The sequence below is a fragment of the Antechinus flavipes genome, chromosome 2 (genome assembly GCF_016432865.1).
Source record: "Antechinus flavipes isolate AdamAnt ecotype Samford, QLD, Australia chromosome 2, AdamAnt_v2, whole genome shotgun sequence".
Classification (NCBI taxonomy): Eukaryota; Metazoa; Chordata; class Mammalia; order Dasyuromorphia; family Dasyuridae; genus Antechinus; species Antechinus flavipes.
The window spans coordinates 674,421,141-674,436,602 of NC_067399.1; the positions used below are offsets into that span (position 1 = coordinate 674,421,141).

General features: G+C 45.7%; 1 protein-coding gene across 1 annotated transcript in view; it reads right to left on the reverse strand.

The window, feature by feature from the left end:
- Positions 1–15,462, reverse strand: part of RNLS (renalase, FAD dependent amine oxidase) — a 153,666-nt gene that overhangs the window by 21,683 nt on the left and 116,521 nt on the right. Inside the window, exon 5 of the mRNA XM_051982653.1 lies at positions 12,608–12,781. Within this exon, the coding sequence (XP_051838613.1) occupies positions 12,608–12,781 (174 nt within the window). The remainder of the gene's footprint in view (positions 1–12,607; positions 12,782–15,462) is intronic.

The following is a 15,462-nucleotide window of genomic DNA, read 5'->3' on the forward strand; positions in this document are numbered from 1 at the left end:
TTCCTTTTATTTCACAAATGAATTTGTGAATCACAAATACTTGTGATTTTATGCCTGCCAAAAAAAAAAATCTAGGAACTCTGTGAACAAAATTATACAATGCTTTTCACATAAATAAACTCAGATCTAAACAATTGGGAAAATATTAATTGCTCATGGATAGACCAAGTCAAGAAAACAAAAATGACAATTCTTCCTTAATTAATCCACTTATTCAGTGTTGTACCAAATTACCAAAAATTGTTTTATAGAGCTAGAAAAAAATTTCCCTAATGAATATTGATGCAAAATTTTAAATAAGGAGATTATAGCAATATATTGCAAGGATCAAACACTATGAACAGGTGGGATTTATGCCAGGAATAAAAGGCTGATTCAATATTAGAAAAACTAACAGCATAATTGACCATATCAACAACAGAAATCATATTAATTGTCTCAATAGATGCTGAAAAAGTTTTTGAAAAAATGCAACACCCATTCCTATTAAAACACTAAAAGAGCATAAGAATAAATGGTGATTCTCTTAAAATCATTAGTAATTGTCTGAAACCAACAGGAGGTATTATTTGTAATGGGAATAAACTAGAAGCCTTTTCAAAAAGATTGAGTGAAGCAAGAATGCCCATTATCAACATTATTATCCAATGATGTACCAGAAATGTTAACTACAACAATTAGAAAAGAAAAAAATGAAGGAATTAGAATAAGCATTGAGGAAACAAAACTATCACTCTTTGCAGATGATATGATGGTACACTTGGAGAATCCTAGAGAATCAACTAAAAAACCTTCTTGAAATAATAAGTTTAGTAAAGTTGCAGGATATAAAATAAATGCGCACAAATCACCAGCGTTTCAACATACTATCAACAAAACCCAGATCGAAGAGATAGAAAGAAAAATCACATTTATAATGACTGAAGACAAGATAAAATACTTGTGATTTCATGCCTGCCAAAAAAAATCTAGGAACTCTGTGAACAAAATTACACAATGCTTTTCACATAAATAAACTCAGATCTAAACAACTGGAAAAATATTAATTGCTCATGGATAGGTCAAGAAAACAAAATGATAATTCTTAATTAATCCACTTATTCAGTGCTGTACCAAATTACCAAAAATTATTTTATAGAGTTAGAAAAAGTAACAAAATTCATCTGGAAGAACAAAGGATCAAGAATATCAAGGGAATCAAAGAAAAAATATATAAAGTAAGGCAAGATCTCAAACTGAACTGCAAATCAATAATGATCAATTGTTTTATATATAATTGAGATAAAATACAAATTGTTTAAAATAAATATCATATATCTTTAAGAAAGAAAAAGAGATTACTTAATCTTTTGGAAGAGTGGGCACTCCAGGAGTCTGAATTCTATCCCTTGTCCATTTTACCAGGGAGGAATTTAAGCACTGGGGAAAGAAGCACTGTCTGAGAAGCAGGGAACAAAGGCTGACTCCTTGTTGAGTAGCTCATCCTTCTGTTTGTGAGAGACAGAGTGGATAGAGAATGGATACAGAGTGGGCCTTGAAGTCAGGAAGATAGGGGGTCAAGGCCTGCTTTTCATTCCCACTGGCTGTGGGATCCCGGGACAGTCGGTTAACCTTTCGGTATTCTAGCCTACTCTCTGACCGCAGGGTACATGTAGGGAAGGTCCCTGGGAGTTTCCTATATCAATAAAAAATAGGATGAGCTCCAGGATCAGCCGAGGGGATCTGGAATCTTGTTCCCTACCATCCCTGAGCTCTGTCAGTCCAAAGGAGGGGGAGACTTGTGCTGATGAGCCTGAAGGTCTCAAGCCATAAATACGTTGGATCATTCCATGATGGACTTGCTAAAAAAAAAAAAAAAAAAAAAAAAAAAAAGCAGTCCTCCCATGACAAGGATTTTTATCTATTTATTTTTGGCCTCCTCTCGTGGGCGTGGCACACTGACTTGTGTACTCAGTGCCCATAGGGGTAAACATTGGAAACAGCTGAGGTGGGTAAATCCAGGGATTTGCGTTTTCAAATTCCGAGCAGGATGTTTTAAAACAGATGCCCAAGTAGATGCCTGGATCTGTCGTGCTTTAAGATGCACAGATAGCGTATGTTCTGTAAACAAGGACATGGAAATCTCCTCTCCAGAGATAAACACATCTGCAAGTCCCCAAGCAGAGTGCGCCCACAGACTCAAAGGCACAGTTGGCTGAAGACAAACCGAGGGTCCCGTCCCACCCAAGCTATCGGGCTTGGATGGAGGTGTTTTGCCACAGGCCCTTAACACACAGTAAACACAAGAAAATTTAGCCACACAGAGGAAATAATCTGACATAAACAATGGAAAAATTGTTCCTGGAGGCTCATGCTCAGCCTTCTGCAGGAAACTGAGAAGGTGAATGTTAGCATTCAAGTGTAATCCAGTTGGTCCAAAGAACACCTCCCCTTTGTCTGCAGTGGGGTCCTGGGTGCCCCCAAGGCCCCTTTCTGGGCCACTTTCTCTTTTCTCTCTCTCCATCTCAAATCAGTTTCCACCACTGAGTGACTGTCTCCGCAGGTTATCCCGTGTATCCAATCCCAGTCTCCAGCTGTGGCTGCTGGACAGGACTGGACACGCTTGAGCTCTTCCTGGGGTCCACCCCGAAGCTTGCTCTTTTCTGGTGCAGCCTTGGCTGGGTCAAGGCCGACATCCCCTGCAGGATCACCGCCTTGGCGGCCCCCTCCCACGCCTCCTCCCTCACACTCCAGTCAGGTGGACGGAGGGACTCTTGCTCTCTGCCTTCGAGATCTTTCCCATCTGATCCCCTCTTGCCCCTCGCAGCCACAACCCAGGAGGTGGCTTTTATTGCCTTTCAGCTTCACTACAGCAATTGCATCCTAATTGTTCTCCTCACTACTGCTACTAGATCCTTCCCACTCTAATCCATGTTCTGCAAAGCCACCCAAATGATTTTCCTAAAGCTCCTGTCTGACCATCCTTGGAAGGAGCAGGAAGATTTTTGGGAAGGATTCCTTGATATGGAATCTAAAATGTGGATCCTTTAAAACATTGGTGAAGACAAAACACTTTTCACACAAATGAAGTCAGATCTAAACAATTGGAAAAATATTTAAGTGCTCTTGGACGGGCCGAGCAAGTATAATAAAGATAACAATAGTACCTAAACTAATCTATTTATCTAGTGCTATACCAATTAGACTCCCAAGAAACTATTTTACTGACCTAGAAAAAATAACAACAAAATTCATCCGGAAGAACAAAAGATCAAGAATTTCAAGGGAACTAATGAAAAAAAATCAAATGAAGGTGGCCTAGCTGTACCAGATCTAAAACTATATTATAAAGCAGTTATACACGGCAACAAGAAGAGTATACGATGATCAATTCTGATGGACGTGGCCCTCTTCAACAATGAGATGATTCAGACCAGTTCCAATTGTTCAGTAAAGAAGAGAATCAGCTACACCCAGAGAAAGAACTATGGGAAATGAGTGGGGACCACAACACAGCATTTCTATTCTTTCTGTTATTGCTTGTTTGCATTTGTTTTCCTTCTCAGATTTTTTTTCTTTCTTTCTAAATCCGATTTTTCTTGTGCAGCAAGATAACTGTATAAATATGTAAACATATATTGGATTTAAGATATACTTTAACATATTTAACATGTATTGGTCTACCTGCCATCTCGGGGAGGGTGGGGGGAGGAGGGAAAAGTTGGAACAGAAGGTTTTGCAAGGATCAATGTTGAAAAATTACCCATGCATATGTTTTGTAAATAAAAAGCTATAATAAAAATATTTCATTTCCAATTAATTAATCTGCTTCTCTCTGCTCAATCTGCCTAACAGGCTTCATCACTCTGAGTCCCCAGGGGGACTATGGGCTCCAAAGGGTGAAGAGGATCTCCTCATTTAGAGACTCAGGGTTCATTTAATCCACTTCTTTCATTTTGCATCAGGAGGAAAGTGAGGCAAGAGAAGGAAGTGACTTGGCCAAGCTATGGCAAAGCTGGGATTCAAGTTCAGGCCTCTGGCTCCAGACCCAAGGCTATTTCTTTTGAGTTTACCACACTGCTTTCTGACATGACACACACTTGATTTTATCTAACAGTAAATATACTTGTTTTATACCAGTTTTCTTGCCTTTAATTATTTAGAGGGCAGGGAGTTGTTCATAATAAGTTAACTAAGAAAGGGAAGAACATGAGCTCACCCTCCTTCTTATTTCAGAAGTAAAATCACCTAATGATCCTTTCTCCATTCCTTTTTTCCAACTTTTGTTTTATTCAGTCTGTCTACACATGGCTTTAAAAAAGCCAACTCGTGTGTCTATTGGAGTGTGCTTTCCATTCTCCTTGCTGGGGGCAAGGCTGTCCTTGCCATCAAACTGTGGGGAAGGATAAATGCTTTAGCCATTTTCTCCCTTTGCTTAATCCCGTGGATTTTGTGTTAGTAGAAAGAACTGGTCTCCAGCAAGGCTGAATGCATCCCGTCTCATTTTGAGTGAGTGCTTTTTTTCCAGTGACGACCTCCCACATTTTATGAAAACACCCATTTATCCTGGGGGCATGGGGAGAGTTCCCATTACAGTTTGTTAGAATAGGAGAAGCAGGCCCCAGTGCCTGGATAGCGGGGCTCCCCAGCCTGGTCTCGAGAACTGAAGGCTCACCCTGGGCTTGGGGTTCCTCCTGAGGATTTGGCTGGAGTGATTCTCGAGGATTTTTGGTCTCATCGGGGTCCTCCCAGGCCCGGCTAGGGTGGGATCCCCACCTCAAAGGATCCCCTACCTGGCTCATTCGAGGCGCCTCTTTTTATGTAGTTATTTTGGCCGACTCAGCATTACGCCCAATATAAAACCTTGTGTGTGAAGTGGGATTTATGGCTGGAGACATTTCCTGAAGTGGGCAGGGTTTCCCTCTGGAGAAAGCATCTGGTTTGGCGATCTGGACAGCGCTTTGGGCTGCGATTACATATCTGGATTTTGGTTTTGATTTGCAGCCAGTCCAAAGAATTTTATGAATGGCCTGGAGTAAGATTTCACTCTGGCTGGCCAAACCCGGAGACCTGTTCTGGCCCACGGGGAGCAGGAAGGCCTCAACTCCTGGACGTCACAAAGTGAGGCACTGGAAAGCAAGAGACTGATCAGATGCTGAAGTTTCCGTATTTATGATGCTGTCAAAATATCTTTGCTCATTGTCATGGAAGAAAACCTATCGATTTACCCAGACTCTTTCTCTATTCTTCCCCCTTTCAACAGAATCAATGAAATCTCTACCGTGGGATTTTTTGACATTAGAATGAAAAGCGATGGAAGTTGGGAATTCTGGGAGAAGTTCTCGAGCGAAAAGGGTCATATTCATTATGAATACTTTAACCACTGTTGAGGAAAGCACAGAAAAGAGAGCCAACAGGCACCTTCCCTTCAAGGATACACAAAGCCCTGCTGAACACGGAAGCCCCCAGGGGCTCTGCCCACAGAATCTGTTTTTGGGGAGACCAAATTTTGTTTTCAGTGCAGGCGGGCTGCTGTCTCCCAAACATGAATCTGGAATATTTTCTACTGAAGAATTCCCCAAGTCCCACAGACCTGTTATAAATATTAATGGTATTTCAGTGGCTTCTTGTCATTCCTGAGTGTTTAATATTCATATGTCTCATGCAGCTAATTCGGTGTACTGCATGGGATTGTGCTTTTTCTGCATTCTAGAATGAGGAAATACACAAAATTGGTAATGGGAGAAATTGCTGAAAATTGGGAGATACACCATCTCAAGGTCTAGATTTAGACGGGATTGATGGCAGAGGCCTTGGGGTCCAATCCCATCATCTATAGCAGAGGGAAATGGATGCCCACAGAAAAGGTGATTTGTCCCAGGTCAGAACAGGTCATCAGCTCCAGGATCTGAGATCTAGAGCCGGAAGGACCTCAGTGACAGACACCAAGGCCCAGGGCACCCAAGCACAGCGAGATTTGAACCTGAGTTCCATGACTCGAGCCCCCGTGCCTGTCCTGACATGGTGGGTGAAAGCCGAGGAGATTTCTCAGGAGAGCCAGGTATTTGTTTTCAAAGAAAGCTGAGGATTCTGGGCAATTCCTGTCTTCCGACTGCTCTTGCTGCATATGAAATGAATGTGAAAGAAGGACCACAGCGTGGACTACGTTTGTTCCGAATGGGATCGGAGGTTCTGCCCGCGGCCGGGGCAGGAAGGGTCTGGGCGTGTGGTGAGTCTGACAAAGTAAGTGGGAGACGGTGTAACAAATATTCAGCAAGGGCCTACTGCGTGCTGGGCGCGGGCATACGAAGGTCCGGTGGGCAGGTCCTGCCTTGCGGGCAGCTTACATTCCTTGGGGGCTTAGTTTCACAACCCAGGATGATTTCAGAAGGAAGGACAGCTTGTGTGGATGAACAGACGCCCACCCATTTAATGAGTCCAGACGTGCTTCTGGGATGTGTCCGCACATCACATGCTCAAAGGGCCGGAAGGACCGGGATCTGCCCATGAGGGGGCAAGGGCGTTGGGATCTTAGAGCCTGGAACGGGCAGCATAGCAGGACACGGGTGACCGCAGAAGTTGGGGGACCCCGTCAGGAGGATGAAGGTCCCACTAGTTCCTTCCAAACACAGTGAAGGTTAGAGGCTAAAGGACCCTGAGCAATGATGAATTCATCAGCTCCCTCCCCCTGCCAACTCTCCCAGTTCGGGGGTTTGAGCCCATCTGCCATAATGGGGCTTCTCTGCCTGACAACGTTGCATCCCTGTATTCTGACAGGCGCAAGGAAAGATGGCCGACACACGGCCTGGAAAAGGCACATTTGTGGCCTCAGCTGGAGCCCAGTTGTTCTTTGAGCAAACATTAGAAAGACACATCTTACCCAGGAGAAAACCGTGGGGTCCTTTGAAGTTCAATCCTGGGGACTGAGGCCGCGCAGGCCTGCTTCATTGGAAGCAGATGGGCCTGTCCAAGCAGCCGTGGACGGCCCCGGGGCCCAAGGACCCTTGGTGTCCCCAGTGAGAAGGAGAAGCTCTAGCCAAGAGCCCGGACATCGGCCCTCATCTCAGAGGCCACGGGGGCTCTCCGGGGGCCTTCAGGTGGGCTGCTCAGATCCTAATCCCATTCATTTTGTGTGATCTAAAGGTCAGCACTAACACACTTCAGGGAGAGCGGACGGCTCTCTCCTCCTCCCTCTCCTGCTAAGTAGGAGACCAACATGTCCGTGCAAAGGGAGAGAAAGATGAGGTGAGGGTGTCACTGAAAGGCGAAGATGCGGCTCCAAGCCCTGCCTCTGACGGTGATCCAGCCGAGGGCCTGCGGTAAATCACTCTCCCGTCTCAGCCTCTTCATCCGGGGGCAGTAAGACCCACCCCCCGAAGACACAATCGATCCTTTGGGTCAGCCCGGGAAGCTCTCTGGCCCGTGGCTATGTCAGTGGAATTCAGACCCTCGGACCCGAGCCCCTCAGCTGGGAAGCTCCAGAATGGGGACCCCCATCCAGGGTGCTGGAGTCTCCTCTCTGCTGCCTCTTGGGTTGTCCGTGGTCGCAGATCAATATGTCCAGGATGCCCTATTTCATCCCATTTGGGGGCTTCTCTAGAATTTCCCGGCATTAGCTCCGGGTCAAAGGAGCACAGGGACAGTTGTCTGCTGTCCACCTTTGCCTGAAGGAAGAGGAAGAACTCATTGCCTGCACCCAGGTCCTGATCTACCTGCACGTGGCTAAAATGGTTAGGAAATCCAGTTTCGCCCTCTGCAGTGGATCAGAACCATCCTCATCCCTGTTCTGTGTCACAACCCTTCAGATATTGAAGAGAAGCATTATTTGCCCCCTAAGCCTTCTCTTTCTGAGACTAATCACCCAAAGATGCTTCAGTCAGTTGCTGTACAACATGGTCGGCAGCTCTCTAACCAGCCTGGTTGCCCAGAATCCATCGGGGCTAGAGGGCAGGCCTTTCACGTTCATATATAGAGGCTGCTCACCTGGAGAGAGGGAGGACTCCTGCCCCCTCACATCTGCCCTTCCCTAGCCCGGGCCCAGCATCTGCCCTGCCCCAGGCACTGCCAGCTGACTTGCCGAGGTTCCCCCAAACTCCTGGGCCATCTGCCCTGCTGAGGCGCTCTCAGGACCGCCGGCTCTTGCCATTTGCCCTTCAGTGATCTTACTCGTAGCTTCATTCTCTTCCAGTTCAAGGGGGAGATTCTCAACAGCAGGCGCTGTCATTTTTTCTCCTCGCATCCCCAGTCTTTGTTACACAGAAAGTACCTGCAAAACACTCGTTGGTTCATCTTTGCATCCTTCACAGCTAGCGTGGTAGAAGTCTGCATACAAGAGGCGATTAATAACTCATGATTGAACTGGACAGACTGGGATCATGGGTTGCCGGCTCCGAGCTGGATCCATTGCGGGAGGGGGAGCTGCCTTCTCAGCACAGATGTTCTCTCTTAGCCTTTTCCCTTGGAGACCGACAGGCATGTAAAAGAACAAGTCTCTCCAAAGCTGGAGAAAGAGACGCAGCTCCCTCCCGATGATGATGTTCCCCAGCCTCAGAGCATCCAGGTGACCAGATGTGCAGGGAATGATGTCACAGGATGGCTCCTGAGCCTGGGGAATTACTCTGCTCCATTGATGTCAGAGCCAGCTCAGCCCCAGGGGCTGGAAGCTTGAAGTCTGGGACCACATCACTGATCTCACCCACAGAAATGCAGCGAGGCTCTCTGGGAAGGTTACACGCATGTCAATGGTTTTTGCTATTGTTGTTCCTTATATCTCCAGACCAGCATCTAAGAGGGGGCGTTGTGTTCACTGGGTTTTCACTAGACTCTGGGGAATGGGTGATCGACTCCATCCAACCCTCCACCCAGCATCAGCCAAGCCCCTTCCTTCCCTGTGTCAGAGCCTGCGGCTGCAAAGGCTACAAGCAAACGGGCTTGCAACAGTCCAGGCAAGAGGAGACTCGGGCCTGAATGCGCGGGTGCCAAATGAGCAGCCCCTTCTGCAGGGGAGGCTAGAAATTCTTGTTTGTGGGGATTGTGATGCGTTGTTGGTCAGCGGGGGCGCTGGTCGGACGGACCATCCTGAAAGAGCCACGGTCTAAACATAGGAGGCAGGAGCAGCCATAGCTTCCCATCTCTGGAAGCAGAACGAGTGGGCTATCTCTCTTCTGCAGTTCTTGGACCCAGTGTAAGCAATACCATCATCTAGAGGCGCCCTCCAGCTCAATCACAGCACTTCTTTGGGGCTGCAAGGGTTCCTGCTCTCATCATGCCGTGGGATCATGGATCTAAAGCACTAGTTCTACACTGTTTTGTGTGTCACAAACCCCTCTGAAATCTGGGGAGGCCTAAGGAGCCCTTCTCAGAATAATTTTAAATGTCAATATATAGGATTGCAAAGGAAACCAAGTAAATTGAACTACAGTTAAATATAGATAATATATAATATAATATATAAATGTATTATATATTATTAAAAATATATAAATATATATATCTATATATATTTAAAATTCAGGGACCCAGATTACGAACTTCTGTTCTAGAGTCAGATGAGAAAACTGAGGCCCAGGGAAAGTAAGTGACCTACTAAAGATATACTATTTGAACCCAGGTCCTCTGACCTATATTCATAGACACAAAATAAACATCTACAAAGTAAATTCAAAATAAATACAAACTTTTTTTTTTGAGGGGAGTCATAAATTGCTAGGAAAATTAAGAAAGGCCTTCTTGGAAAAAGTATGATCCACGATACTTGAAGTAGCCTAAAGCCTCAAATGCCTCTCTCTGATTAATGGCCCATTCGTGTTATTTTGGGTGGTAGCTTGACCTCCTTTGCTTTTTAGAACATCTTCATGCAATTTTTGCAATTGTAAAATAACCATGGGTTGTTCTGATGGGAATTTTTTCACATTTGATGATATTTCTATGGGTTCTTGGCAAAAATGATCTCATAGTGTAAAATTCAATCACGACACTCCATCAGCTTCCAAATGTGGGTATCTCTCCCTCCCCGAAAACAATCTGTGGATTTGATATGTCCAGGTTTTGGCAGCTGTAGACAAAGCATCCAGAGCTTTGCTCACATGATTTCTCCATTAGGATGATGTCCAGGCATTTTGCTCCCCTTCTTAGGGAACTTCTGGATATGTTCTCTTCAAATTTTGGGGTTTATGTAGCACCAGTGTGTCAGCATGGCGTAGGAAATGAAATGCTGGCACAGGATCTGGGTTCAGTTCCTGTCTTTGATACTGGCTGTATAGCTTTGGCAAGTCACTGAATCTCTATAAGCCTCCTTTTCTATCTGGAAAATAAGATGGTTGGACATAATGAGCTCTGAAGTCCTTTCTAGATTTAAATCTGTGATGCCCTTAAATTCACATATTTTTCTATAGTTATTTATCGTTTTTTGCTTTTCTTCTACCTCTTTTCTCTCACTTCAGTAATTTCATGTCTCAAAATATAGTTCTCTTTTTCAGTCTTTATTTCTTTATTATATAGTTTAGATTGTTGAAATATTCCTTTTGTTTTTTGAATCTTCATTCGAAGTTCCAATTTCTGATCTAATTTTATACCTAATTTTCTTTTTAAAATTTAGTTCATCCTTTGGAGTTTCTTCCTATTTCCCATCTTTTAAGCTCTGGGAAATCCAAAGAATTATTTTTGATGATTGAGAAATTTTGCTTCATTTTCCTTCAAAGTGTAATTCTTGTCCATAGAGGGTGTTTGGTTTTTGGTTTTTGGGAGGCAGTTGGGGATTGGGTGGCTTGCCCAGGATCACCCAGCTAGTAAGGGTTAAGTGTCTGAAGCCTCATTTGAATTCACAGCCTCCTATGTCTGGGGCTGGGCTCTACCCTCGCTGCCATCCAGCTGCCTCTGTTTGAGGAGCCCCCGCCTCTTGAAGCAGCCCTGTTCCCTTTGTGACAGCTTTCCTTCCTGACAACAAGCCTCCATATTCTCCCTGCTTTGGGCTCCACTACTTCCAATAACTCTTTGGCTTCCATGGGGGGCAGTGAGTGTCCCAGAGTGCTCTCCTCTTCCAGGGAAGATGGAGGGCCTGGAAGTTTCTGCTCTGCTAGGGTCTGGATCTCAGAGCCCTGAGCTGCTTTCTCCCTTTCCGTTGCAGTGGTCTCTGCTTTGCATGCTCCCCCTAGCTCAGGCAGCTCGGCCAGTGCCCACCTCCGCCACCACTTTGGGGCTTCTCCAGGAATCCCGGAAGCTGAGGATCGGGGCTGCTCAGAATGGGCCGAAGCTAATAAACATCGAAGCTCCTGACTCCAGAGCCGAGGGCCTGTGTTGACCGCAGACATCTGCCGTCCCTTTGGCTCTGGCGCTGATCTCATGACTTCTCGAGCCCTTGCTCGGGACCGTCCCTTAATGGCCAGTGACGGCCTGGCTGCCTCCAGCCGAGCCCTTCCCCACCATTTCTGCCTGGCTGTAGTGAGAGGTCACCGTGACCCTGACTGCAGCCCTCAGGAATTAGTCAGCGCCGGGGCTGTCCAGGGCGAGCCCAAACCAGGAGCTGACGGTTGGCTGGAAAGTCACCGGCTGACCCTGGGCAAGAGGGACTGAGGCCGGCAGCCTCCTCCTCCTCTACTTAATTCTTTCTTCCAGGCCTTTCTCAAGTATAGAGTGGCCCTTTCCCTCAGCAGGGGGTCTCCCACACTGCGGACTGGACATCTGGGGCCTCCATTCACACAGCCAGCAGACTGGGGGAGATTTAAGTTCTGAGCAACATTTCCCTGTGATCCCGTACTCTGGTAGAGGAGCCACGCCTGGGGCTCAGGAGTCGCCTGACAAGGTCCTGGCTGGCAGGATCATTCTCTGGCTTTTGGAGCTTGTGGCCCATGGGACCGCGGTGGCCTTGTCCACACCAGAACAAATGGGACCGAAGGGTCCTCGTAAGGTTTCTCCAAGAAAACTCTATCTGGAATCCCAAGCCCCGTGGCCCTGGCCCTGACCCTGCCCTAGAGGCCCGGAGTGAATCACTCAGCCTTTGCCTCCCAAGTCATCCTCACCTGCTCGGGAGAGGGCGGGCCCCCACTGGGCCCTTACTCAGCATCTTACAGCTCGGTTTGGGTTTGGGAACACTCTACATGGAAGGATCTTTAGGATTCTGACTCTCACCCCATCCCTGAAAATTAAACAAAGAAACGTCTCGAACTGAATCGGGCCGAGCAGTTTTCTTTACATCGTGAAGCCTCATTCCTTATTTCAACAAATCTGTTTAGGGGAAAACGCGCCACCGAAGACGGGGTATGGGGTGGGAGAAAGAAAGCGAAAATGGAGAGATCCATTTAACGGGAGACGGATCCACATGAGGCAATAGCTGTGGGGCTGTTTCTTGGAAAAGTTTTGATATTTCAAATGTTCTGACACTGTTTTCTTGAACTCAGTAAAGTAAACCTGGTGAATGAGTTTTAGAAAAGAACCAGCCCAACCCAACCCAACTTCCCCAGTTCCATTGTACATTTCGTGACAGTCCAAATGTGACATGAAATTCTATCTCCTGTGGCTGGGAGTTAAATGCCGGCTTGGTTGGGGACAGTAACACACAATTAAGGGGCATTTTCCATGACCTCCGGCCATCACCGTCGCGGCATTTAAGAGAAATAACGGAACCACTGACCTACGTCTCTCTTCCTATTATCAATGGAGATGAAGCATATGCAGGGATTCTTGGGGACGTACTGGGCGGCCCAGGGGACGTCAATCTGCGTGCCAGCTTCGTAAAAGAGGCCCAGAGCGAAACGGCAGGAATAGCGCACGGAGGCCAGCTGTTGCTTCTGTTTTTCACTAATTACTGTGGGGAAAAAAAGAGAAAAAGAAAATTTTCTTTTAGTACATGCAACTTAAAATACTTTGTTTCCTCTGCATACAGATGAATACAACAGACCTCAAGAACAATCTCCAGGATTTCCATCGATTACGTATCATAATGAAGACACAAAAAGAACATTAATGAAGATGTCTTCCATCTCTTTTTTATTTAGAACCTTCTAGACAGACAGCTGAAATGCGCTTTTCATTTCTAGCGCAGGTATGGGGAGCCCATGGGAGAGCTCCCTGGTGCATACACAGGGCACGTAACCTCCTGCTTCTGGGTCCTCATTCATAAGGACCTTCCACCTACCGAGTCCCTCCCCCATTTCTGCCGGCTCGGACCTGCCCAGCGCTCCCCCAGATCTCCTGAAGCTTAGCAGCCGCTCGCATCTCTCTGCACTGCTCTTGGACACCAACCAACAAGGGAAGTGTTAGATTTGGAGTCAGACTCACAGTCAAGTCCCAACTTGGCCATTTAGTCCCTGGGCGACCCCTCGGGATCTGTTTCCTCCTCCTCAGGAAGGATCTGAACTAGATGTCCAGGCCCCCCAAAGCTCTGGGGCTGGCAGGGCCTTCTCCCTCGAGCACCTCTTCCTGTGCACCCACCAATGCCTAGGGTAAGGACGGTTATTGTTGTCTCGGTAACACAGTGCCTGGAGCACAGTCGGCGCTTAATAAATGCTCACTGATTGGTTGATCCTTGATGACACTCAAGCTCTGCCACTTGTTTTTTATGTAATGTAGGCAAGGGTCTCTTCTTGGGCCATTGGTTTCTTCCACTCAATAAAGGCAAGGTCAGGGATAGGAAAACCACATTTTAAAATAAAAGTTTTCTTATATTTAAAAGGCAGAATAAAGGGCCGGTCTCGTCAGGCTTTCCGGCATTGCTGTCTGACCCACTGGACAATCTCTAAGGTCTCCCTCAGGTTTGGATACAGGGGGCCCACAAACAATAAAGTCTCTTCCACCTTCAGGGAAGCCTGAGGCTGACGGGCCTGTCTTGTTCATCTCTGATCCTCGTAGGGCTCAGCACAGAGCCTTGCGTGGCCGGCATAACGGCAATGGGTCAAGGGCCGGACGATCCTTTTATTTCACAAATCAGGGCCCGAGATCACACGGGGGATGGGACCCCTGGCCATCTGACTCCATCCGACTTGTCTTACAATAGACTTTGGAACTGAGAAGCCAGTAGACTTCGGAGGGTCGGTATAGGCCCGGGAAGATATTGACTTTTGAAAGTACCAGTTAATAAGAGAAGCCTCACATTTCGGGTATTTTTAGAACAAAAATGACAACCCTTGGCCAAAGATTTACGTCCTCACTGATTGTCTTATACCTGGATTTCTTTCTTTCCTCACTTCTTCTTGGAATCACAACTTTTCTTTAAGACTCAACAATAGTGCCCCTTCTGTAGGAGGCCTTTAAAAATGTCTTTTATTTTTACATCACCTATATTTTTATATTTTTCTTTTACTTATACATCACCTATATTCCTATATTTTCCCCTTTCCTCTCCCAGAGAGCCATTCCTTACAACAACAAAAAATTAAAAGAAAAAAATACAAAGAAGGAAGAAGAAAAACCATACTCAGCAAAATCAATCAATACTTTGGAAAACATCTGATAGTCTATGGTTTACAGTCCTGAAAACGAGCAGGGGGAGGTGTCTTCTCATATTTCTTCTTTAGGGCCAAGCAAGTTTTTAAAAAATTGTACAACATTCATTTTCATTTGTTTTGTAGCATCTCTCCCTCCGGCCCACACACATTTATATTGTTGTGGTCATTGTATTTCTCTTCTCCTGGCTCTGCTTACTTCACTCTACACCAGTGCATGTGAATCCTCCAAGTCTTCTCTGTATTCATCATAATTGATATATGATGAATCTCAGAGATTCTCATAGAGAGGCTAGATCTTATAGAGCAATAAAAATCCACTCCATTCATCTATCACAACTCATTTAGTCATTTCCCAATCGATGGCCATTTATTTTATTTTTAGTTCTTTGCTACTATAAAATGTGCAACTGTAAAGATTTTGGTGTTTACGGGAACTTCTTTTATTGTTTTGCCAGGGACGTCCCTGGCGGGACGTGCCGTGTAGTGGAATCTCCAGGTCAAAGGCGACGGCAGCCACATAATTTTCAGGTAACCTTTCTGGATCCTCTCAACTACTCATGTCTTCCCTCCCCAAACGATCTTGTGTCCTCCATTTTGGATCTATTTTATATAAACCTATATCTATATCTCTCCCTATTAAAATGCTCGCTTATTGAAGTTGGTAACTGATTTTTGGCTTTATTTTTGTATTAGGATAGTCATAGATTTATAAACATTTGCTGGTTGGAAGGCAAAGAACTTCTGTGTTTTAGGGCACTTTTAGGCATCTCAAAACTGTACTGGGCTAGGTCTTCTTCCCTCTGGGTGGAGACAAAGCCAGACCTTGACTAGGTCGGTCATTGTGAGGAGCCAACTTATCGAGAATAAATATGGCCTATTGGATTTCACATATATTTTAATGTGTGTAACATATATTGGATAACTTGCCATCTAGGGGAGGGAGTGAGGGAAGGAAGGAGGGGAAAATGGAGCACATGGTTTTGCAAGAGTCAAGGTTGAAAAATTCTCCCTGCATATGTTTTGAAAACAAAAAGTTTTAATA